This window comes from Leucopleurus acutus (assembly GCF_964270905.1).
Source record: "Leucopleurus acutus genome assembly, chromosome: 21".
Taxonomy (NCBI): Eukaryota; Metazoa; Chordata; class Mammalia; order Artiodactyla; family Delphinidae; genus Leucopleurus; species Leucopleurus acutus.
This window is the reverse complement of record NC_139163.1, coordinates 30,474,035-30,501,063: the sequence shown is the minus strand read 5'-3', so window position 1 is coordinate 30,501,063 and position 27,029 is coordinate 30,474,035. Positions and strand designations below refer to the sequence as shown.

Here is a 27,029-nt window from a genome sequence, read left to right as displayed (position 1 = left end):
ATTGATTGAAAATAGTAAAAAAGAATGCATCAAATATATAGGACATTATCATGATAAAAACACATACCAAACAACACATATCCAAGGGCATGTATCAAGCACATTAAAATGGGAGTATTTGATTTGGTAGATCAGAACTTTAAAATAACTGTTATAAACATGTTACAGCATGCGAAGAACAAAATAGACAAAAAGGATTTAAAATCAATAATTTCAACAGAAGAAGGGAAACTGAAAGAAGAACCAAATGGAAATTCTAAGACTTAAATCATTGGATGAGGTTACAGAAGATTGGACACAGCAGAAGGAATCAGTGAGCTTGAGATAGGGCATCAGAAATTATCCAAACTAAATTAAAATAGGAAAAATCATTTAAAAAACAAAACAGAACTTCAAAGAATTATGAGACAGTATCTAATAAGGAGTAACTGGAGTTCCCTAAGGGAAAAAAGAGAATGGGTCAAAAGAAAGATATGAAGACATACTTAATGGCTGAGAATTTTCCAAAATTGCTGAAAGACATTAAGTAATAGATCCAAGAAGTTACTTGAATATAAGTTAGGGTAAATTCAAAGAAAAACACCTTAAGCATATCATGATAAAACTTCTAAAAACCAAAGACATGGAAAAATATCTTAGGAGTGCCTGGGTGTGTGAGGAGACACATTACAATCCAGTATACCAAAAAGAATAATAACTGAATTCTCATCAAAAATAATGAAACCCAGAAGATAAGAGATTAAATACTGCTGAAAGGGAAAAAATGGCAATTTAGAATTCTGTGTGCAATAATTGTATCTCACTGAAAAGAAAATAAAAAAACTTTTCAAGCAGAAAAAAAAAAGATGAAAGAAACTGTCACCATCAGAAGCACACTGCAATACTAGAGAAGGTTATCCAAGCTGAGGGAAGTGATCCCATATGAAAGCACAGATTATAAGAAGAAATGAAGAGCAACAGAAAGGGTAAACATGTGGGTAAATATAAAAAGCCATATAAAAATTTTGAAAACACTATTGACTGCTTCAGGTGAAAAAAACCCAGCAATGTATACATGGAATTTATAAAATATGTAGAATTAAATGTAGTAGCACCAAGGGCAGGAGGAGGTAACAGGAACCATGCTGTTGTAAAGTTCTTTTGTTGTTTGTTAAGTAGGAAAATACTAATTCAAGGTAGACTGTGATGAATTAAGGATACACATTGTAACCTCTGGAAGAGCTACCAAAAATGGTTACTATAAAAAAGGACAGCTAAAAACCATAGAAAAGAAAAAGTAGTTTATTGCTCAATTAACCTAAAAGAAAAACAGAGGGGAAAAAAAAAACCCCAAAAGAACAAAGAAATGTGGGACAAATAGAGAACATGTAACAAAATGATAGACTTTTTAAAACCAACAGTATCAGAAATTATATTAAATGTAAATCATTTTAACACTCCAATTTAAAAAACACTGGCCATAAAAAGAAACAAAATTGAGTTATTTGTAGTGAGGTGGATGGACCTAGAGACTGTCATACAGAGTGAAGTAAGTCAGAAAGAGAAAGACAAATACCATACATATATATGGAATCTAAAAAAAAAAAAAAAGGTTCTGAAGAACCTAGGGGCAGGACAGGAATAAAGACACAGACATAGAGAATGGACTTGAGGACACGGGGAGGGGGAAGGGTATGCTGGGACGAAGTGAGAGTATGGCATGGACATATATACACTACCAAATTAATTAAAACTAAATGAAATAAACCCCTCTAAAAATACAACTTGTGAAAAAAATATCACAAGAATGGAAAATCTAAATAGTTCTTTATCTGTTAAAGAAATTGAATCCATAATTTAAAATCTTCCGACAAAGAAAACTCTAGCTTCATTGATGAATTTGGCCAAATATTTAATTGAAAAACTAAGCAATTTTATACACTCTTTGAGAAAATGGAAAATGAGAGATATTTTTCCCAACTCGATTTATCAATCTTCATACCAAACTCTGATAAGGGATTAATCTTTGCCCCTGAGACCCAAGCCCAAGCTCTCTGGGTCCTTCTGCCTTCTGGGATTCACCCTGCAGGTCACCCAGCCGAGGGGCAAGAGAAAGGTGGTAAACAGAGGGAGAGGCCTGGAAGGTAAAGCACAGTCCCCAGAAGGAGCACAGCTTCCCTGAGAAGCCCTGGTTCTGTGGTTGTGGGGAGGGTGAGGTGGTCGAATGACTGCATTAACTGAGATCTGCATGCAGCCAGCCAAGTCCAGTGAGAAGGACCCGGAGAAGGAACACAGTCCGTGCCCAGACCCTTTCCTGAGTGAGAGCAGTTGATGCAGATCCCCAGCATCTGGGGCCCCAGGCAGTAAATCCGAGTGGGTGGTGGAGAGAGCTGTGGAGAAGAGCTCAGGGAGTCAGTGGGAGTTGTGACTGACTATCTGCAGTCAAGGGCCCTGAAATGGCAAAACTGCGCCTCAGGGGTGGAGAAGGAAATAAAAACAGACGCTCCTGCAGATTGGTCCATCTTGGTTTATTGCTTCCTTCAGTTGTGACCAGGGGAGAAAAGGCTGCATTTTCATTTCTCAGTGAGATCCCCAGTAATATCCATTGCCTTCTGAAGGAATTATTAGTTACTGTGGAAGAGAACAAAGACACATGTGCTTAGGTACTTAGGTGTAACAAATAAATTACCTTCCACTGCAAAACATACAGTTGGCATACTGCCAAGTGAAAAATTCATATAGAAAAAGAAAAAGAATTCTAGAAGAATTTTTACAATTTTGCTTGTGAAATTATTTAGCTGTGAGTAACTTATTTACTATCAATTGTGATTTTTGGGAAACCATCGTATTTAATCAGAAGTACTTGCAAATGAGAAAATCTAATATTTTTTTCACATGCAATGAAATGTTCTTGAATATAACAAGTCAAATCTTTGTATGTTTTTAGAAATTTAAATACATATCAATTTTACTTTTTCCATATCTTGGAGCCAGTCATTTTTAAATTGTTTCATATGGTAAACAGTGTTTTGGTTTGGGCACTTGGAAACTCATAGGCCTTAAGCATTTTGGCTACAGTGCCTACTGGATAAAGTGGCTTGATTATGAATTCATTTAAAAGACTAATTTACATATCATATATCTTATTAGAGTCAACTCTAATTCCATTCTGTCCACAAGAGCAAGTTCCCAACAAACTTAAGAGAATTTTACTAAACTGAGGAAAAAAGACTAAAAGTCTTTAAAAACTGATTTAAATACTCATTAATAACAAGATTAGTAAAGATTAAAACACTATTTTTGGCGCAGTACTTTATGAATTCATCTAACCAATAAATATTTAGGAATTAGTTGTGGATTATAAATTTCATTTTAATTTAAAGCAAGTTATTTTAAGAGATATTTCCTAATGTACTTGCCTACTGTTAAGTGTTTCACTGCTTTTCTGTGACTTGGAACTAAATAAATAAGGAAATAATGCTTTTATCATGATATAATACAGTCTGACAAAGATATATTTTTATGGCGGTTTCTTCCTCTTTCCCTTCAAAATTGTGGTAATAAAGAAGTATCTGCCACATTTCTATTTTTATACTCATTAATACCAGAAGCCAAAATCAAATTCTAAAGCCTCTTTTCCATTTTTATATCCACAGATTTCTTATTTCTGATCCCCCAACCAAAAGAATGAAAAAGAATACATTGAAGACAAACTAATTGAGTTTAATTGACAAAGAAGATAATATAGGTAGTAAGATTAGGGAGAGAATTCAGTGCTAAGAGTGGCATAATTTTACCCCTCCTATCCTTTCCCTACCTCTGCTATTTTATATCTTCAAAACTTATACTAGATTTTTCCTACTATTCTGACCATGAAACTCCCCTATTTAATATAGTTAGTTCTCCCCAAACCAATAAAGGGATTTATATATATAGATTTGTGAGTCTACTGGATACATAACCTGTCGTATTTCTGGCTTTAAAATTTTTTTTGTCGTGGTAGTGTTTACCCAAGGAGTTGGTTCTACCAACACCTCCCACTGGCTTTCAAAATTTTTAAAACAGGGAAAAAAGGAAAATATAATGGGGGCTATAACAGTACAGCAGAGCAACTACGTCTGCCTAGCTTATTAAATTTAAAAGAAATAATAATCCAAGAATGCTTTTTCTGGTATATGCTAAACACAAGCTAGACTTATGGGTTAACACTCCAGATTACACTCTTCAAATGCAATATATATTGTCCCACGGATGATGACTATCCCTCAATCTTGAACACCACTTCTAGAAGAGGATGACTGTGCAAATGACATACTCTATAATGAGAGAGAATGTGAGGGGACAACTGGAGTAGTTATAACGTCAATTATGTGTGTATATGAAGTTCAAGATGGATGTGATGTTCATTCACTAAGCAAGTATTTATTGAGCATTTACTCTGCTAGGTGCTAACTACAAATTAGTTCGCAAAATACACGTGGCCATTATCCTCAAGCAATTTCAGAGTGTATCGGCAAAGTAATGCTTTATTTAGGTAAGCAGAAGTTTGGAAGTATTAGAGTGTTTGAGCACTATATCACAAATCCCCTGGCAATGGTGACAGAGTGGAGGCAATAAAGAAAATCGGCTTTTTTCTTCATACTTTGTTTGGAGAAAATAATATCTATAAAAAGGTAATTATGTTAGGAAACATACAAAAACAACAGAATAAAGGATAGAGAAATGCCAATAGCCTCCCAAATGGAGGGGGTGACTTCATCAGGGACGACAGAAACTATATAATGTGGTGCGGTGTAGCCTGAAAACTTAACCTGTGGGTATGAAGGATATTCTGGAATATCAGTGGATTGAATGTAACTAAAAGAAGACACTTTAAGGAAAAACGCCAGGCAGGACAAGAAAACTAAAACTCTACAAGGGAGAAAAGAAGATTAGCAAATCAGTATATATTAGATGACTTCAGAAGGATCACAAGGCCACATGGGAAACTGAAAACTCAGAGAACCCTTATTAACACAATTGAGGGCTGTTGGACTGAGATGGGGAATGTGGAAAACGTAGAATTTGAGTGTGTTTATGATAACTGTCTCTTAGATAAACTCCTCCTGATTGGGGTAATAATTCACTCAATTGTTCATATTGAGTTTGTGAGTATAAGTATAATCTAAACAAAAAAGTAATATTTCCCTTTGTATTTCATCATAAAACATTCAAAAATGCTCTATGAGTTAGTTTCACAAAATAATTATAAATATCTTGTCTCTCATTAGACAACTAGTTTTTCCCTAGGCATCAAAAGAGGAGGCAATCAATAAAAATTTAATAAACTGAAGAAAAGACTGAGTTAATTAATACTCATTCCCAGAATGGAAAATATTAATAAGTTGTTTTTAGTGTAGTACTTTATCAATTGTGGCTGCTCAAAAAATATTAAACAATCTTTTGTTCATTCTTATTTTCAACATATACTTATAAGAAACATTTCTTATGTCACTTACCTGCTGGTATTTGTTTGGGCACTACTTTCCGAACTTGATCTAAATAAAAATAAAAATGTCTGAAAGTTAATACTAAGAAACCTGCCTACTTTAAGAATGAAGATCAAGCCATTTCATACCAAAACTAACTCTTTTAACACCTGGGGCAGGAAAATAAGTAGCAATCTTATTTACCCAACACCAAGTGCAACACATAGTGCAAAATTTAAATCCTCCAGTGGGGAAACGTATCAAGACAGCAGAGATGCATTTGTTTCTTTATCACCTCTAAGCACAGTATATAAGTTTGATTCTGCCTAAATTTGGCCTTCCAGCTACAAGTTAGCTTTTTATTTGTTGACAAGTAAATTGCCACATTTTGCAAATTAACATTCACATTTACTTCTGGGCAAACTATCAGACTTAACTGACAGAATAAGTTCCCCTTTCTATTCCACAAGGAGAGTTTCCCGTTTCTACTCTGCAGAAAAGCTGAAGATAATAGCGCAAAAATTTAATACCGAACTGAGATTGACAGCCAGAAAAGGCTCTTTGTCTGTCAGTAAAAAATGAAGAAACTAGAAATTCAGAGAGAAAACAGGAGCAAAATCTGAATGACTACAAGGGACTCTGAATTACTTGTACCCTAAGGGATATGATTTTAATAACCCTAGCTTGGTAGGAGTTTAGGGTACAGATATTTAAATGTTAGAAAGCTAGAGTGAAGCCCAAGCCTGGTAGTCTTGAATGGAGTTAACAAAAGGTATGGCCACTGGGAATGCAATAGGCAAATTGTCTCAGCCATGTGGATGGAAAAGGATCACCTAGAGATGCAGGACCCCAGACCTCCACCATCTATAGAGGCAGGACCACAATTCCTCAATTTCATTACCCACAAATTTGAACTAGCAAGCATAGAAAATATTAAAACATTCATGCCCCAAGACAGGGAAAGCTGAAACATTTCCCTCTTCCTAAAGTACGCCTCTACAACTCGGGGTGTGCAGAGTTCCCATGAGAACAATCATTGCCCCTGAGGATGAGCTTACAAGTCTAAATTACAAACAACTGTGTGTTAAGTGCCCACAGGCACAGCACAGCAGAACAAAAAATTCACATATTGAGATAGATGGATAATATAAAAAACCTTTAATAGAAACATTTAGAATCTCCACAGAGATTCAGGCAGAAGTAAGGCAAGAAAAGGATAGCTGTTAAGAGAAGGAGTGATTTGGAAACTAATATGAGGAAATCAGTGGCAGAGAGAGACATGAAAAAGCATAGCATATGAACAGCCCGGTTAACAACTATGGAGGATAAAGTGAGAAGACTCTCCCAAATATAGTCATTTCAGATGCAGAAAAGATAAAGAATGGAAAAGAGGTGATAATTAAAGAAATGACTGATTGTTTTCCCAGAATTAATGACCTGAATGCTGGTATCTAAATACTATATGGAATCCAGAGCAGCGTAAATAAAAACAAATTCTATCAGAACATATCATAATAAAATAACAAAACGTTCAGGACAAAGAGGAAATCTTAGAAGTCACTTAGAGTAAACACATTAATTGAAAGGGAATAAATAAGTTAATCAGACTGTCAACTGAGGTCTCATCAATGCCAGTAAATGTCACATTACAGCAACACAATACTTTAAAAGAGCTGTGGAAAGTGACTCCCAACCACAAGTCTGTAACCATCTAAGTTGCCTTTCAAAGATGAGTGTGAAAAAGACATGTTCAGACATTTAACATCAAATGCTTATAACCACAGAAACTAACTAAAATTAAAAGCGTTGTACTTCAGGAAGAAAGAAATTGAAATTAAAATGAAAAAAAAAAAACGGACTCAGGAATGAATAGTGGGAGTTCCCTGGCAGTCCAGTGGTCGGGACTCAGTGTTTTCACTGCTGTGGCCCAGGTACAGTCCCTGGATGGAGATCTAAGATCCCGCAAGCCACGCAGTGCGGCCAAAAATCTAAAATAAATAAACAAAATAAAATCCAGGGTTAAATACCATTAAAAAAAAAGAATGAATGGTGACCAAAGCAATTGGTAAATATGTTGTTAAGCCCTAGTAAGTATTCATTTAATATAAAATGATAGTAATAATAATAATTGACAAATGGAGGGGGAGTTGTGTAGGTGATCTAATATCCTTCTGTTGTTTAGAAGAAGAATGAAAATATTGAATTTTAGGTATTTAAAAAATTAATTAGACCTAAAGTGGTACTAATATAACATATACTGGGATTCATCCCACCTCCCTGCATTCTTTGACCTCAACAGTCTTTCCCACTGACTTTCTACCAGAAAAAGATTATTCCAAAAATAAATGACCTGAAAACTATAGTGGATGTTATGTTAGTAAAACATAGCAGTAGAGTCAAGTGACATTCTTTAAATATAAATGAATAAAATTATCCTAAAAATGTTTCCCTGGTATATACCAAGCCTGAAGGCTAGAACAGTGGATTAACATTCCAAATTATACTACTCTAGTTGAAATGTGCATTTACCTATGGGTAATTCTATCATCCCTTACCCAATGTAGGTGAATTAGTATCCTAGGAGAGATGAATTATGTTGACAAGGTTTCAGGATGAGAGATAATATAATAAGAGAGGGAGAAAAGGGGGCAGTTATAACATTATAGATACATAGATTGTGTGTGTGTGTGTGTGTGTGTGTGTGTGTATTTGTCTATGTACCTTTGTGTTTGTGGATTTTTTTTTTGGTCTGGTTGCCTGTGTGTGGAAAAGATTAAGTAATCAGGCATTCATTCAACAAATATTTATTGAGCATTTACCATAAACCAACAACTCTGCTACATGCTGGCTATACAGTGCTATCCTCTACGATAACAGAGTATAATAAGACATACGTCCAAGGTGAGGAAAAAGTAACTGTGTTTCAGGACCATAAGTTAACTCCCTGATACTGAGAGGACATAATAATGAAAATCAATTCTTTTAGTTTGGTGAGAGTAACTTATGACTCCATAAGTGTCAGTAAAAGGAGAAGACCATAATGTCAAAAGAGAGATAAAGGATAAGAAAAGCAGGCATTGTAATGGAAGAGGAAGACCTCTTCTGGAATAAAAGAAATTAAACAACCCTGTTGTGCAGCCTAGACAGCTTACTCTGTAGATTTGGGTGTGTCTGCTAAGTATACTTTGGAGAGACCTAGGTAGAATAACACCATCCAAAATTGTTGGATGTAGAAAACTAAACAATTATTGTATTATTATACAGACATATCCACCTTTCAGGAAATGGAAGGAGACCTAATTAAAACGACTTGGTAATCCTGAAAGGCTATGGAACACACAGAATTGTTATTCCTTTACAATCTTTTTCTTCAGCAAATTTTTCTTGTGTGACCAGGGTAAGCCCTCATTCAGTTGTTCATGAGCATACATATTGGATTTCTAGAGTCTCCAATTAAAGAAGTAAACTTCCTCATTTATGAGTTAGCACCATAAACATTTCACCAATCACTTATTCCTCTGTTTCTCCAGAATAAACTCCCAACATACATTAACAAACTGAAGAAAAGAAGACATTGATTTATTTAGACAAATACTCACTACTTAACTAAGTTGGCAAATACTAAGAGGAATTTTTTTGTGTGTAGTACCTTATCAATTGTTGCTGCTCAATTAATACTTAGCAATTACTTGTTGATTCAATTTGTTCATCTTATTTTTTAACACATACTTATTCTAAGAAATTCTTTCTAATTTACTTACCTGACAGTATCTGTTTGGCTACTACTTTCTGATGTGGACCTAAAATGCAAGTGAAAATAATGCTTCTAAGTTAATACTTTAAAAAAAGTGTGCCTTCATAACAAATGAATGTCAGACCATTTTGTAACCTGTATTAACGCTTTTATACCACTAATTACCACTAATGCATCATTTCAAAAGATTACTAAGTTACAGTATGCAAATAAGTAACATTCTTATTTACCAATATACCATGTCCATAGAGAATATAAATGTCAAGTTCTCAAACAGAGGAGAAGGAAAACAGATTTGTCACTTCCCAGCTCAGAATATATGCTTGATTTTGAATGCCTGATTCTGGCCTTTAGGTTCTAACCTAATGTTTTACCCACTAGTAAACAAATTACTGCAGGAGGTGATTTAAAACCCTCACTGACTTCTAAACAATCAGGCAGACTGGGCTGACAGGGTAATTTCCACCTCCTATTTAACACACAGAGTAATAGTGAAAAAAATAACAAAAAATGCTAATGAAAATTTAAGGGAAGGAAGCGACATTTCTAATGATAGTCTGAAAAAAAAAGAGGATATAGAAAGCACGAAAGGTAAATAGGAACTAAAGCTGAATGACCCTAGAGGTCGGGGAATCAGTTAGGGAGTGGAGCCCACCTGGAAAACTGGAGCTGACCACCTCCTCTAACCTTGGAAGCCATGAAAGGCCATACCACCCACTAAGTGGAGATAGTATTATCATGAGTCTTAGAGATGCTGCAGGGAGATTGCTTCAGAAGTATAGGTGGAAAAGGATCACCTAGAGACACAGGAATCTTAGGTGCTTAAAATGCTTTAGGGATATGGATGGGATAAAACATCAAATACAGAAAGAGGAATCTTAAGCCTTTACTGTACAGGTTCAGGATACTAATTCATGTTTCCTATGAATTCTAGATGTGTAACATCTATGAATTCCATGTGTACCAAACACCTCAAAAGTTTATGACTGGGAGGGGAGTCTGTGGGAGAATGGATACATGTATACGTATGGCTGAGTCGCTTTGCTGTGCACCTGATACTATCACAACATTGTTAATCGGCTATACTCCAACAAAAAATTAAAAGCTTTTAAAAAAAGTTTATGACTTAGGAGGGTAAAACAAAATAATCTTGACAAGGAGGATTCTACAAAGCAGGATATGCAGAATTCTCATGAGACAATCATTGCTGCTTAAGATGGACTTACAATCAAATAAAAAAGCCAGTAAGAGGTAATGTTCACCTCTCGCGGAGTAAACTAATGAATTCATACACTAACAATTATAGGTAACAGGAAAAACTTCAAAAAAAAAGAATGCTTAGGATTTCCATAGAGATCAATAAAGGAACAGAATTCATTAAACAAGTAATGACAGAATGAGACCGGCCAAGATGGCAGAATAAAGATATTGAGCTCACCTTCTCTCACACCAAAATCACAACTATTTGCAGAACAACCATAGATGAAAAAGACCAGAACCTACATGAAAAGATCTACAACTAAAGATATAAAGAAGGAACCATATGAAATGGGTAGGAGTGGCAGAGTCATAATACAGTCAAGACCCATACGTCCTGGATGGGTGATCCACAATAGGAAAATAATTAAAATTGAAGGGGTCCTCCCCAAGGTGTGAGGTGCCCCACATCAGGATGCCCAGCCCAGGAGTCCTGTGTTGGGAAGATGAGTGCCCAGAACATTTGCTGAAGGCTAATGGGGCTCACTTTCAGGAGACCAGAGAGCTGTGGAAAATAGACTCCATTCTTAAAGGGCACACACAGAATCTCACACGCTCCAGGACGCAGGGCAGAAGCGGTGAGTTGAATGGAGCCTGGGTCAGACCCACCTGCTGATCTTGGAGAGTCCCCCGGAGAGGCAGGAGGCAACCAGAGTTCACCCTGGTGACACAGACACTGACGGCAGACATTTTGGGGAGCTCATTCTACCTCGTGGACACCAGTACTGGCAAGTACCATTCTGGAATCCTCTTTCTAGCCTATTAGCCCCAGGACTAGTCCCATGCCCGCCCAACATCCTACAGGCACCAGTACTGGGACAGCTCAGGGCAAGGAAATAATTGGGCAGGGACACAGCCTCACCCACTAGCAGACAGGCTGCCTTAAGACTCCCTGAGCCCACGGCTGCCCCTGGTTATGGCCCGGCCCACCAGAGCATGCAGGGCCAGGCCCCGAACAGCAGTGCACAGGCACTAGACCCAGGACCCCCATGGTTCTGCAGCCAGAGACCCTGGGACCCAGCTCGACTCCTAAGTAGGCGGGCACCAGCCCCAGAATCCATAATCCCACCCACTAGAGAGCCTGCTCTAGACTCAGGACCAGGCTCACCCACCAGCAGGTGGACACCAGGCCCAGGACAAGGGCAGCCCCATAGCCTGTTCTCCCCCCACAACTAGAACGCCAATACAAGCTTCAGGACACACTGGGCCCTGCAGCCAGCTGTGTCAGGATCTAGCCCCACCCACCAGTGGTCTGACACCAGCTCTGGGACCCCTGGGCACTGTGGGCAGACCCCAGGATTAGCTTTGTCAGTGGGTCAACAATAGCCCCAGGAACTGGCTTCACTCACGGGGCGGTTAGCAACATCTCCAGGATCTCCTAGACCCCAACTCCACCCACCAGTGAGCCAGCACTAGCCTCGGACCCCTGCAGGGTTTCACATCCAGCTGTCTTGCGACCCAGCCCTGCCAACCAGGAGCCCACAGCTTCCACACAAGGCAAGGCCTGGCAACCAACCAGACCAGGGACCAGCCAAGCCTATAAAACCACTTACTGTAGCCAGCCTGCCACAACAGAAGGACCCACACAGCCCACATAGGGAGCAAGCCTAGAGCATATAGCTCTGGTAATGAACAGGGAGTGTGCTGCTGGGATACACAGGAAATCTCCTACAAAAGGTCACTTCTGCAAGATCGGGAAACATAATCAACATACCAGATACATGGAAATCAAAGTAGCAAGTTAGGTGAAATGAGGCAACAGAGGAGCAAGTTCCAAACAAAGGACAAAGATAAAACTCGTAAGAACTAAGTGAAATGGATACAGGCAGTCTACCCAGGAAAGAATTTAAGGTAATGATCAAAAAGAGGATCAAAGAACTCAGGAGAAGAACGGATGAAGAGTAAGAAGTTAAAGAGCAACCAAACAGAGATGAAGAATACAATAACTGAAATGAAAAATACACTAGAAGGAATCAATAGCAGACTACATGATACAGAGGAATAGATCAGGGAACTGGAAGAAAGAGTACTGGAAATCACTGATGCTGAACATAAAAAAAAAAAGAAGTGAGAACAGTTTAAGAGACCTTCAGGACAACATCAAGCATATTGACATTCACATGATAGAAGTCCCAGAAGGAGAAGACAGAGAGAAAGGGGCAGAGAACATATTTGAAGACACAGTAGCTGAAAACTTCCCTAACCTGGGAAAAGTAGTAGACATCCAGGTACAGCAATTACAGACTGGGTGCTTAAACAGCAGACATCTGTTTCTTAAAATTCTGGAGGCTGGGAAGTCCAAGATCAAGGTGTCAGCAAATTTGGTTCCTGGCGAGAACCTATTTCCTGGCTTGCAGGTGGCTGCTTTCTTGCTGTGTCTTCACATGGTACAGAGAGAGAAGGAGCTCTAGTCTCTCTTCCTTGCCTTATGAGAACACTAATCCCGTCATGGGGACCCCACTTTCATGACCTCATCTAAACCTAATTTCAGCCCAAATGCCCCAACTCCTAATACCATCAGATTGGGGGATAGGGTTTTAACAGGTGAATTCGGGAAGAGGAGGCATTCAGTCCATAAGACTACTTAAAAAATCATTCCAAAATTTAGTACCTCAAAACATTTATTATTAACTCTCTTGGTTCAGTGAGTTGACTGGGATCAGCTGAGTAGTTCTCATTTGGGGTCTCTCATGCAGTTGTAGTCATGTGTCAGATGGATATCTAAGATAGGTGGATGTTCACACGCTGTCAACTAATGACAACTATCAGCTGGGAGCTCAGCTGGAGTTGTCACCCAAAGTGCCTGCATGTGGCTTCTCCACGTACTGGAGCATCTTGCAGCATGGCAGGTGGGTTCCAAGATAGAGGAATGCAACAGCAAGCATTCCAAAAGGCCCAGGTGACAGTTACATGACCTCTATATTAGTTATACATTGGTGATTACATACAGAATCATAAAGAGATTCAACTACTTCTTTTGGTAAGAATATTTCTTAGGTGGTATTGTGCACTTCCAGTGGAAGGGACGTAATACCTGGTTGTTTGTCTTTTTATGATAACATCCATTGATGATCAAACATCTAGATAAAGTAATTCATCAAGAGTTTAAATTTGCATTTTTCAAAGATCATTCTGGCTAGACTACAAGTTCTCTTAAAAAGAAATAAATGTCACAGTTATGTACAGCTTTATGAGAATGGCAATCAAAACCAAGTCATAATGATATAAAGATTTATTGGGTATCTCATCCTGGTTTGGTCATTTTAATAGTCTAAAAATAAATAAGTTCAAAGGGAAGAAAAAAAGGAATAAGTTGTTTTGGCATACTCTTTCCCTGATGCTGTTCAGTTACGTCAAAAAGAACCTCAGGGCTTCCCTGGTGGCACAGTGGTTGAGAGTTCGCCTGCCGATGCAGGGGATGCGGGTTTGTGCCCCAGTCCGGGAAGATCCCACATGCCGCGGAGTGGCTGGGCCCATGAGCCATGGCCGCTGAGCCTGTGCATCCAGAGCCTGTGCTCCGCAACGGGAGAGGCCACAACAGTGAGAGGCCCGCGTACCGCAAAAAAAAAAAAAAAAAAAAAAAAAAAACCTCATTAAAAATTTTTATGTGAAATAAAACATCAGTCCTTAAAGGTTAACAAAACATTAATTCATTAACCCCACAACCAGGATAGATAACTGTAGTCTTAATCATTGGGTTGCAAGTGCTTGCTTTTTCTTTCCTTTCCCCTTTTAAAAAATTTTTAAAAATTAATTAATTTTTTTGGCTGCATTGGGTCTGTTGCTGTGCTCAGGTTTTCTCTAGTTGTGGCGAGTGGAGGCTACTCTTCATTGTGGTGCACGGGCTTCTCATTGCCGTGGCTTCTCTTGTTGTGGAGCATGGGCTCTAGGCTCATGGGCTTCAGTAGTTGTGGCTCGTGAGCTCTAGAGCTCAGGCTCAGTAGTTGTGGCGCACAGGCTTCAGTAGTTGTGGCTCGTGAGCTCTAGAGCGCAGGCTCAGTAGTGTGGTGCATGGGCTTAGTTGCTTCGTGGCATGTGGGATCTTCCTGGACCAGGGCTCGAATATGTGTCCCCTGCATTGGCAGGTGGATTCTTAACCACTGCGCCACCAGGGAAGCTCTAAAATTTTTTTTTAATTTAGGTACAGTCGGTATACAATATTTTGTAAGTTACAGGTGTACAGTATAGTGATTCATAATTTTTAAAGGTTATACTCTATTTATAGTTATTATAAAATATTGGATTTCCCCCCTGTATTGTACAATATGTCCTAATAGATGACTATAAGGAAACAGAAATACAAATCCAGGAATCAGAGTGTCTCCAAAAGGATCAACCCAAAGAGCAACACAAGACACATTATAATTAAAATGGCAAAAATTAAAGATAAAGAGAGAGTATAAAAAGCCGTATGGGAAAAGCAACAAGGTACATGCAAGGGAACTCCCTTGTATGTACATACATATTAATAACTACATATTTATTAATAAGTATGCACATATTAATAATTACTTAAATGAAAATGGACTAAATGTTCCAACCAAAATACATAGAGTGGCTGAATGGATACAAAAATAAACCTGTATATATGCTGCCTACAAGAGACGCATTCAGTGCTAAAGAAACACACAGACTGGAAGTGAGGGGATGGAAAAGGTATTCCATGTAAAAGAAAAATTAAAAGAAAGTTTGGGTAGCATTACTTATAGTAGATAAAATAGACTTTAAAGCAAAGGCTGTTAGAAGAGACAAAGAAGAATATGATATAACAATCAAGGGTTCAATCCAAGAAGATATAACAATTGTAAATATATATGCACCCAACATAGGAGCACCCAAATAACTGAAGCAAATTTCAACAAAAATAAATGGAGAAATCGAGAATAACACAATAATAGTAGGGAATTTTAACACCCAACTTAGATCAACAAACAGATCATCTAGACAGAAAATCAATAAGGAAATATTAAATGACATATTACAACAGATCAACTTAATAGATATATATAGAACATTCCATCCAAAAGCTGAAGAATACACATTCTTTTCAGGTGCGCAAGGAAAATTCTCCAGGACAGAGTTCATGCTAAGCCACAAAACAAGCCTCGGTAAATTTAAGAAACATTGAAATCATATCAAGCATCTTTTCCGACCACAACACTACGAGACTAGAAATCAACTCTAAGAAAAAAAAACTGCAGAAAGCACAAACGCGTGGAGGCTAAACAATATTCTACTAAATATCCAATGGATCACTGAAGAAATCAAAGAGAAGATTAAAAAAAAAATACCTGGAAACAAATGAAAATGAAAACACAACCATCCAAAATCTATGGGATGCAACAAAAGCAGTTCTAAGAAGGAAGTTCATAATTATACAAGCTTACCTAGGGAAACAAGAAAAATCTCAAATAACAACCTAACCTTATACTTAAAGGAACTAGAAAAAGACGAACAAACAAAACCCCAAATAGTAGAAGGAAAGGAACCATAAAGATCAGAGTAGAAATATATGTAATAGAGACAGAAAAAAAAATAGAAAAGATCAATGAAACTAAGAGCTGGCTCTTTGAAAATATACACCAAATTGATAAAAACTTTAGCCAGACTCATCAAGAAAAAAAGAGAGAATCCAAATCAATAAAATCAGAAATAAAAGAGAAGTTACAACTGACATCACAGAAATACAAGGATCATAAGAGAAACTATATGTCAATAAAATCAACAATCTAGAAGAAATGGACAAACTCCTAGAAATGTACAATGTCCCAAGATTGAACCAGGAAGAAATAGAAAATGTGAATGGATCAATAATCAGTAATGAAATTGAAACTGTGATTTTAAAACTCCCAGCAAACAAAAGTCCAGGACCAGATGGTTTTACAGGTGAATTGGACCAAACATTTAGAGAAAAGTTAACACCCATTCTTCTCAAACTATTTAAAAAAATTGCAGAGTAAGGAATGCTTCCAAACTCATTCTACAAGGCCAGCATCCTCATGATATCAAAACCAGTAAAAAGAAAGGAAGGAAGGAAGGACGGAAGGAAGGAAGGAAGAAAGAAAGAAAGAGAGAAAGAAAGAGAGAAAGAAAGAAAGAGAGAAAAGAAAGAAAGAAAGAAAGAAAGAAAGGAAGAAAGAAAGAAAGAAAGAAAGAAAGAAAGAAAGAAAGAAAGAAAAAGAAAGAAAGAAAAAGAAAAGAAAGAAAGAAAGGAAGGAAGGAAGAAAAACAAAACTACAGGCCAATATCACTGATGAACACAGATGCAAAAATCCCAGACAAAATATTAGCAAACAAAATCCAACAATACATTAAAAGGATGATACACCATGATCAAGGGGGATTTATCCCAGGGATGCAAGGATGGTTCATTATCCATAATTCAATCAATGTGATATGCTACGTGAACAAGTTGAAGAATAAACATCATATAATCATATCAATAGGTGCAAAAAAAGATTCTGGGTACAAAATTCAACTTTCATTTCGGATAAAAACTCTCCAGAAAGTGGGCATAGGGGGAACACACCTCAACAAAATAAAGGCCACATGTGATAAGCCCACAGCTAACATCATACTCAATGGTGAAAATCTGAAAGCATTTCCTTTAAGAAAAGGAAGAAGACAAAGATGTTCACTGTCACCACTTTTGTTCAACACAGTAACAGCATTCCTAGCCATAGCAATCAGACAAGAAAAAGAAATAAAAGGAATCCAAGTTGGAAAGGAAGACGTAAAACTGTCACTTTTTTGCAGATGAAATGATACTATACATAGAAAATTCTCATCAATGAATTCAGTAAAGTTGCAGGATACAAAATTAATATACAGAAATCTGTTGCATTTCTATACACTAGCAACAAACTATCATAAAGAGAAATTAAGGAAACAATCCCATTTACCATTCCATCAAAAAGAAGAAAATACCTGGGAAGAAACCTACCTAAGGAGGCAAAAGACCTGTACTCAGAAAACTATGGCACTAATAAAAGAAAGAGATGACACAACAGATGGAAAGATATACTATGTTCCTGGATTGGAAGAATTAATATTGTTAAAATGATCCTATTACCTAAGGCAATGTACAGATTCAATGCAATCCTATCAAAATACCAATGGCATTTTTCACAGAACTAGAACAAATAATTCTAGAATTTGTATGGAAACACAAAAGACCACTGATAGCCAATACAATCTTGAGAAGGAAGGACAGAACTGGAGGTATCACACTCCCTAATTTCAGACTATATTACAAAGCTACAGTAATCAAAATAGTTTGGTACTGGCAGCAAAACAGACATGTAGATCATTGGAACAGAATAGAGAGCTCAGAAATAAACCCACACACTTATGGTCAATTAATCCACAAAAAAGGAGGCAAGAATATACAGTGGAGAAAAGACAGTCTTGTCAGTAAGTGGTGCTGGGAAAACTGTACATCTGTATCTAAAAGAATGAGATAGAACATTTTATTACACCATATACAAAAATAAACTCAAAATGAATTAAAACCAGAAATCATAAAACTCCTAGAAGAGAATGTAGACAGAACACTCTTTGACATAAATTGTAGCAATAGCTTTTTGGATCTGTCTCCTAAGGCAAAGGAAACAAAAGCAAAAATAAACAAATGGGACCCAAGTAAACTTAAAAGGTTTTGCAGAGCAAAGCAAAACCAATGAGAAAACAAAAAGACAACCTACTTAATGGGAGAAAATATTTGCAAGTAATATGACCGAAAAGAGGTTAATATACAAAATATATAGCACATCCAACTCAAAATCAAAAAACCAAACAACTGATTAAAAAAATGTGCAGAAGACTTGAATGGACATTTTTTCAAAGAAGATATACATAAGCTAACAGACACATGGAAAGATGCTAAACATCACTAATCATCAGAGAAATGCAAATCAAAACTACAACAAGCTATCATCTCACATCTGTGAGAATGGCTATCATCAAAAAGACCACAAAGAGGCTTCCCTGGTGGCGCAGTGGTTGAGAGTCTGCCTGCTAATGCAGGGGACATGGGTTCGAGCCCTGGTCTGGGAGGATCCCACATGCCACGGAGCAACTGGGCCCGTGAGCCACAACTACTGAGCCTGCGCGTCTGGAGCCTGTGCTCCATAAGAGAGGCCGCGATAGTGAGAGGCCCACGCACTGCGATGAAGAGTGGTCCCCGCTTGCCACAATTAGAGAAGGCCCTCGCACAGAAACTAAGACCCAACACGGCAAAAATAAATTAATTATTTAGTAAACTCCTACCCTCAACATCTTAAAAAAAAAAAAAAAGACCACAAATAACAAATGTTAGTGAGGATGTGAAGTAAAGGGAACCCTCATACACTGTTGGTGGGAATGTAAATTGGTGCAAACACTGTGGAATACAGTACGAGGTTCGTCAAAAAACTAAAAATAGAACTACCACATGATCTAGTGATTTCACTCCTGAGTATATATTGAAGAAATGAAAATACTACTTCGAAAAGATACACATACCCCAATGCTTGTAGCAGCATTATTTACAATAGCCAAGATATGGAAGCAAAGTTGTGTTCATCAACAGATGAAGGGATAGAGGATGTGGTATATTTACACACAATAGAATATTACTCATCTATTAAAAAGAAAGAAATTTTGCCATTTGCAACAATATGGATGGACTTGGAAGGTATTATGCTTAATGAAATAAGTCAGGAAAAGACAAATACTGCATGTTATCACTTACTTGTATAATATAAAAAGTGAAATGAACTAGTGAATATAACAAAAGTAGAGTCACATATGTAGAGAACAAACTAGTGGTTACCAGTGGAGATAGCAAGGGGGCGAGGGACAAGAGAGGGATAGGCAATTAAGAGGTATCAACTACTATGTATAAAATATATAAGCTACATGGGTATATTGTGCAGCACAGGGAATATTGCCAATATTTTATAATAACAATAAATGTAACATAATCCTTATAAAAATTATTAATCACTATGTTGTATACCTGAAACATATAATTTTATAAATCAACTATACCTCAATTAAAAAACACATGACAGAACTGAAAAAAAAAGAATTGTTGATTTTGAATTGTTTAGGGAAATCACCTAGAACACTAAACAGAATATAAAATATACATAAAAGTCCAGTTAAGAAACATGGAACAATTTAGACACAGAAAATTTAGAATGGGGGAGAGTCAGTATTTGAAGAGAAAAAGTCTAGAACTTTTCCAAAATTGAAGAAAGGTATGAGTCTTCACACTGAAAGAAAATATTGGGTCCAGCTCATGATTTTTAAAAAAATCTCTACCAGAATACATTATAACAAAATAACAACTCTAAGGACAAGGAATACATGTACAGGCTATGTTAGGCAGAATTCTAACAATGGCTGTGTTAGGCAGAATTCTAAGATTCCCATTCCTTGGTTATTCAAACACTTTTCAAAGTACTGCTCTGAAAAGATTTTGCAAATGTAATTAAACCTCCAAATCTGTTGGCCTTAAAATACAGAGATTATTTTGGTGGGCCTGACCCAATCAGGTCAGCCCTTTACAAGTAGAGTTTTCTCCTGCTGGTAGAGGAAAGAAATTAAGAGAGAGTCAAAGCCTTAGGAATACTTATATTACTCTTGTTTCTTTAAAGGTGAAGGGAGGTACATGAGTAGCAATGCAGGTGGCCTCTGGGAGACGGAGGGGCTCCAAGCAGACAGGCAACAAGGAAAGAGATACCTCAGACCTACAGCTGCAAGAAACTGGATTTTTCTTACAACCCAAATGAGCTATGATCCCAGCCTGGCCTTCAGGCCTTCAGGTCAGACTTGTGACAACCCAGCCAAATCCACCTGGATTTCTGACTTACAGAACTTGCTCATAGTAAATGAATGTTGTTTAAGTCACTGAGTGTGTGGTAATTTGTTATGCAGCAATAAGAATGCAATGACTAGGTAAAACTCCTATTAATCATAAAGGAATAAATGAATCAACACACTAACAGAAGATTTATCATCATCAATAGTAAATGCCACATTACACTGACATATCTTCAAATAGCGAAGGCAAAATAACTCAGCATAGAAGTCTATACTACATAAACTCATACTCAAGAGTGAAAATAAAGATAATTTTAGGTGGATAAGATAAATAGTTTACTACACATAGACTCGATGGAAATTCTAAGAGAGGTACTTCACCAAAAGGGAGATTGAACATTAAAAAAATGGAATTAAATTCAAAAAAGAATAGTGAGTAAATAAGTTACAAATATGTAGTGAAATCCTAGTATGTTTTGATTAGATATAATAATGATAATGATGACTTATTTGTATCAGGTTAAAATTCAGGAGTAACTGAAAGCCAAATGATAATGCTATGGAAGAGTGAAGAAAAGAGTATAAGGTTTAATGGTCTAAGATCCATAAATTGTTAGAAGAAGATTATAAGTACTTTTATATCTAAAATTGTAACTTCATCTACATTTAATTTTAATAATTTAATAAACCATAATATAATAATTAAAGAATTAAAGAATATAACTAGAACATATAATGACCAAATTGATAGAAGGAAAGAAAAAACAATGAAAGCACAATCAATATGATGGAATACATGAAAGTAGAAAGAGAAAATACTGAAAATGCATGATAAATAGAAAAAAAACAAAATGGTAGAATTTAGTCTAAACATATCAGCACACATATAAATATATAAACATATTCAATTCAACTATTGAGAAACTCTTGAGGTTACATATTTTAAAATTCCATTGGCATGCTGTTTTCAGGAGACCAAATTAAATAAAAGGTTGAAAGTAAGGGGATGAAAAGTTACATTAGATAATGTAATAAAATAGAATGTTGGTATAGCAGTTATAAAACAGTAAGGACAGAATTTATGGTTAAGAAATATTAACGGGGACAATATGCTATTTATTAACGTTAAAAGAAAAGCACAGCTAAGTCAGTGTAATTAGTTCTCATCAACCCAAAATTATTATAGAAATTTATACATGAGTTCTGTCATGTACAATCTATCAAATGTCAAGCATTTGCTTGTTTGTTTACCCAAGCAGTACATAAATATAACCCAAGCTGGGTAATTTCCAGGCACTATACATCCTTTTTCTTTACTAATTATACATATCCTATCTTTTATTAGAGTCAGCCAGTTTATTCCTTGTTTCCTCAGAGTAGACTTCCAATAAGTATTTATTAAATGAATAAAAGACTAATTTACTAGAAACTAAATTACTATATACTAGTAGCCTGGTTTTCAGTGGATTACTTTACCAAACTTAGCTGTTCGAACAGTATCTAGACATTGTGAATTATTCATTCTTAATTTTCAACATGTATCTTAAGATGCCTTCCAATTTACCTACCAGCTAGCATTTCTGTGAGTGCTGCCTTCTGATCTGGATATTTAAAAAAAAAAGGAAAATAGTGTCCAAAGTTAGTCTTAAGAGCGCTTGCCAACTGCATAAATAAAAGTCAGGCCATTTTATAAGCAGTATTATCTCTTTTATAAGGTAAGTTACCAAAAAAGAAAATCATGTCCAAGGTCACTGAACAAAGATGCAAATAAATAACATTCTTATTTACTTATATACCTCATCCACAAAGAGTGCATTTCAAACTTGTACTAAAGAAATTATCAAGAAGGCACAAATTTTCTTTTCCCTTATCACTTCTAAACACAGAATATAGGTATGACCCTGAATTCCTGATTCTGACCTTTATACTCCAACTTTTAATTTTTTATTCATTGATAAAGAAATGCTACATTTTATAAGTTAAAACCCATATTGACTTCTAGACAATCTGACAGAATGAGCTGGTGGGACAATTCCCCTTTCCATTCCTCAAAGAGGACTGCTGAAAAAAAATAAGACAAACAGTTAATACATAACTGAGGTTAACAACAAGAAAAGAATTCTCCTGGTGCTAGTAAAAAATGAAGAAACTGGGCTTCCCTGGTGGCGCAGTGGTTGAGAGTCCGCCTGCCGATGCAGGGGACACGGGTTCGTGCCCCGGTCTGGGAAGATCCCACATGCCGCGGAGCGGCTGGGCCCGTGAGCCATGGCCGCTGAGCCTGTGCGTCCGGAGCCTGTGCTCTGCAACGGGAGAGGCCACAACAGTGAGAGGCCCGCGTAATGCAAAAAAAAAAAAAAAAAAAAAAAATGAAGAAACTGAGTTCAAAGGGTAAACAGGAGATAAAAGTGAATGATTGCAGGGGTGTCTAAACCAGTGATATGACTTTGGGACTAGAGATTTAATACCCATTCCTTAGAAGTTATGAGGCCTTTGCATGCAAGGAAACTAAGTGAGCTCCTTAACTGGAGCCATTTAACCTGGAAGCCATGAATGTCATACCACCCATTACACAGGGATAGTAAAAATTCTGACCAGTGGCCTTTGGAATGCAGCAGGGAAAAGGGGATACGCAACAGGAATAGATGGGGGAAAATGCATCACTGCAGAGTCCCAAGCCTACAAAAAATGTACTCTCAGGGCCCCAGTCACACGCCTACAAATTCTTGAACACCATGCATAGCAGTTGTTCCAAATATTTTTGCTTTAAAAGAAGCAAAAATGAAACCACCCACATGTTTATGTCTTCAACACAGGGCATGCAGAATTCTCATGGGAAAAGCATAGACACTGAAAGGAAAAGACACTGAAGAGAAAAGAGGTTTGTACGATTACAAACCCCTAATAGATAATGTCAACAGCCAAAGCAAAACAATGAGTTCACACACCAAGAAATACAAATGATGAAAAAACTTGGAGAATATTTAGAATCTCCATAGAGATTTCTGCAAGAATAGAATCCATAAGTCTAGAACAGGACAGAGAAGGAAGAATTGGTGAAATGAGAGTGATCTCAGGAAATCAAACAGAATGTGAGATGGAGAGAGAGCTATGAAAGTGCAGTTACAAACCATAAAGACACACTTCCAATTCCGGTCAAGATGGAGTAACAGACTGGATTTACCCTCCTGCCTGAAACAAATGAGTATCTGGACAAAATACATTAAATGCTGGTTTTCAGACACTGAATATTAGGCAGGATAGTGATATATGAGAGAAGGGAAGAAAGGTGAGACCTGTGACTGCCCCTTGTTACTGCCTGAGGAGAGTTGCCATCCTGTAGCACAGCAAGGGAAACCCAGGCAAAGCCAGAAGGCTCCCTGAATTGAGGTAATAGGGTCTGCGGATGCCAAGGCAGCTACACTTCTCAGGGCAGAACACCAGAGAAGAAAGGAGGTGCACAGAGAGCTCCTGATGTCTGTGGAGGGTCCTCTTTGAGTGTTCTGCAGAGTACCAATCACTGAACGCAAGTGAAGAAACTCCCTGAGCCAGAGAAAAATGATTAGAAACTAATAAAGGAAGCAATCTCTTGTGCTCATATAGGAACAGGAATAGTTTGTGTTCCCACCATCTGAGTTGAAAAATCTCATAATTCACAGTGAGTTTGGTAGAGTTACATGGAAGGGTACTGCCTCCGTAGTGCTAACCATTCTGATCCTACTTAACGAAGCTTAAAAGCAATGGTGTTAGAAAAACTGAATATTCTTATGCAGGAGAAGAAAAACACTCAATTCATACCCATACAAAACTTAGTTCAAATTAGATATAAGCCTAAATGCAAAACCTAAAACTATAAAACTTTTAAAAGAAAACATGAGAGAAAACCTTCATGAATTTTGGTTAGGCAAATATTTCCTAGCTACAACATCAAAATCATGATCTATAAAAGAAGATACTGATACACTGGATTTCATCAAAATTTTAAACTTTTGCTCTTTAAAAGAGTGAAAAGAAAAGCCTTAGAGTAGAAGAACATATTTGCAAATCACATATATAATAAAGCACTTGTATCCAGCATTTATAATGAACACTCAAAATACAATAATAAGAAAACAAACAATCCATTTTTTAAATGATCAAAAAGTTCTGACTGACTCAATAATAAAAAGACAACCCAATCAAAAAATGGGGTCTTTCAGCTGAAACCGCCATCTTCCAGTAATTTGTCAAAAAGACCAACACAAATGAAAAGAGAAGAGGCACCTGCTATACTTTTAGAAAACATGGGGTTGTTCCTTTGGTCACATACATGGGAATTTACAAAAAAGTGATATTGTAGACAGCAAGGGAACTGGCACTATTTAAAAAAGAAATGTCCCACAAATGTTACAAAAACTGGGAGTCTACAATGTTACCCAGCATGCTGTTGGCATTGTTGAAAACAAACGAATTAAGGGCAAGATTCTTGCCAAGAGAATTAATGTACTTATTGAGGATATTAAGCACTCTAAGAACCAAGATAGCTCCCTGAAATGAAGGAAATATGATCAGAAAAAGAAGGAAGCCAAAGGGAAAGGAACATGGGTTTGACTGAAGCACCAGCCTGCTCCATCCAGAGAAGCACACTTTGTGAGAACCAGTGAGTTGGAACCCATTCCCTATGAAATCATGCCATAATAGGTGTAAAAATAAATGAATAAAAGACCTCCGGATTGTAATTTTAATTAATTAATTTAAAATGGGTAAAATATTTGAATACACACTTCTCCAAAGAAGATGTACATCTGACAAATAACCACATGAAACTGTCAGCATCATTAGTCATTAGAGAAATGCAAATTAAAACCATAATGAGATGCCACTGCACACTATCGGAATTGCTAAAATTAAAAAAATATATGACCATATAAGTGTTGTTGAGAATGTGGAGGAACTAGAACTCTCACATACTAGTGGTTGGAATATAAGATAGAAGAACTGCTTTGCAAAACAGTTTAGCTCTTTCTTTAGAAGTGAAACATATACCTACCATATTACCCCGTTGTTCCAGTCCTGGGTATTAACTAAGAAAAAGAACGCATATGTTCACATAGAAATTTGTATGTAAATGTTCATAATGGCTTTATTTATAACAGCCCAAAACTGGAACGCATCCAAATAACTATCAACAGATGGAATGGATGAACAAATTATGGTATAATCATACAACTGAATACTTATCAGCAATAAAAGGAAAAAAAATGATCACACAAGAACACAGATGGATTGCAAAATAATCATGGTGAGTGAAATAAATCAGACAAAAAGAAGAGTACATACTGTATGATTCCATTTATATAAAATTCTAGGAAATGCAAACTAAGAAAGCAGATCAGCAGCAGTATGGGGATAGAGCAGGTGGAAGAGGCAGGAGTGGGGCTTACGAAGGGGCTCGAGGAAATTTGGGGCATGACAGATACCTTCATAATCTTGATCATGATGATGGTTTCATCAGTGTTACTTTTCAGATTATCAAAACATACAAAATTATACACTTAAAATATATGTAATTTACTGTGTGTCAATTATACCACGATAGAACTATACATTAGAAAAAGAACAAGCTATTGATACACATAACATCACAGATGAATGTCAAATGCATTATGCCAAGGGAAAGAAGACAGACTCAAAAGATTACATACTACAGTATACGATTCCATTTATACAAAGTTCTGGAATTGGCAAAACTATAAGCAAAGAAGACATCTGTCAGTGCCAGGAGCTGAAGGTGGGGTGAGAGGGAATTCTGAGGTGATGAAATTGTTCTATGTTTTATTGAGGTTGTAGTAAGTGTACACATTTGTTAAACTCATAGAATTACATAAACCAAAGAGATTAATTTTACTACATGTAAATTGTATCTCAGCTTTTAAAAGCTTCATTCTTAGTGTCAAAAGAAAAGAAGCAAAAGGAGGAGAAGTATAAAGATGAGGAAGAGAACAACCATCACATCGACCATGGAGGCTAGAATGGAAGACCCTAAAATATAGGGATTTCAGAAAAATAAAAGGGATAGAATGGGGAAGAGTCAATCATTAAAGAGATAATGACTGAGAACCTTCCAGAACTGAAGAAAGACATGATAATTGAAGATGATTGTGAATTCAGAGCTGGAAAAATAAAAACAAACTCATATCAGAACAAGTAATAATTCAGTAACATAATACCTTGGACAAAAGAAAACTTGAGAAGCTAACTTAGAAAAAAAGTGCAAGTATAAAGGTAAAAATGAATTAATTAATCTGACAGCAGACATCTCAACAACAGTAAATGCCAGAATTCAATGGCATCATAAAAGGGCTGACAGAAATAACTGTCCACCTAAAATTCTATACCCATATAGAATTTCAAGAGTGAAAGTGAAATAAAACCATTTCCAGGCATATAAGGCAAACAAGTGATTACACATAGACCATCACTGTAATAACTACCAAAGCAAGTACTTCTCCAAGAAGATTGAACCTAGAATGAAAAAAGCAGGATTCCAAAAAGAATGGCGATAATTATGGCATTGGTACACAAACCATGTGACAAAATTTCATAATATATACACACACATACTCAAAAATGAGTGTATGTATGTAAACACTGGTGAATATGAATAAGGTCTATAGTTTAATTGATAATATTGTACCAATACCAATTCTCTGGCTGTGAAAATGTGCTATGTTAATGTAAGATGTTATTATTGAGAAAACCTAAGTGATGAGTACAATGGAATTCTG

General features: G+C 36.6%; 1 protein-coding gene across 1 annotated transcript in view; it reads right to left on the bottom strand.

Moving 5' to 3' along the window:
• Window positions 1-2,383: 2,383 nt before the first annotated feature.
• The window catches only part of LOC309977711 (disintegrin and metalloproteinase domain-containing protein 32-like), a gene marked incomplete at both ends in the record, with an annotated part of 166,747 nt that continues 142,101 nt past the window's right edge, over window positions 2,384-27,029 (bottom strand). Inside the window, 5 exons of the mRNA XM_082863999.1 lie at window positions 2,384-2,610; window positions 3,399-3,437; window positions 5,478-5,516; window positions 9,209-9,247; window positions 21,834-21,866. Of these exons, the coding sequence (XP_082720125.1) occupies window positions 2,384-2,610; window positions 3,399-3,437; window positions 5,478-5,516; window positions 9,209-9,247; window positions 21,834-21,866 (377 nt within the window). The remainder of the gene's footprint in view (window positions 2,611-3,398; window positions 3,438-5,477; window positions 5,517-9,208; window positions 9,248-21,833; window positions 21,867-27,029) is intronic.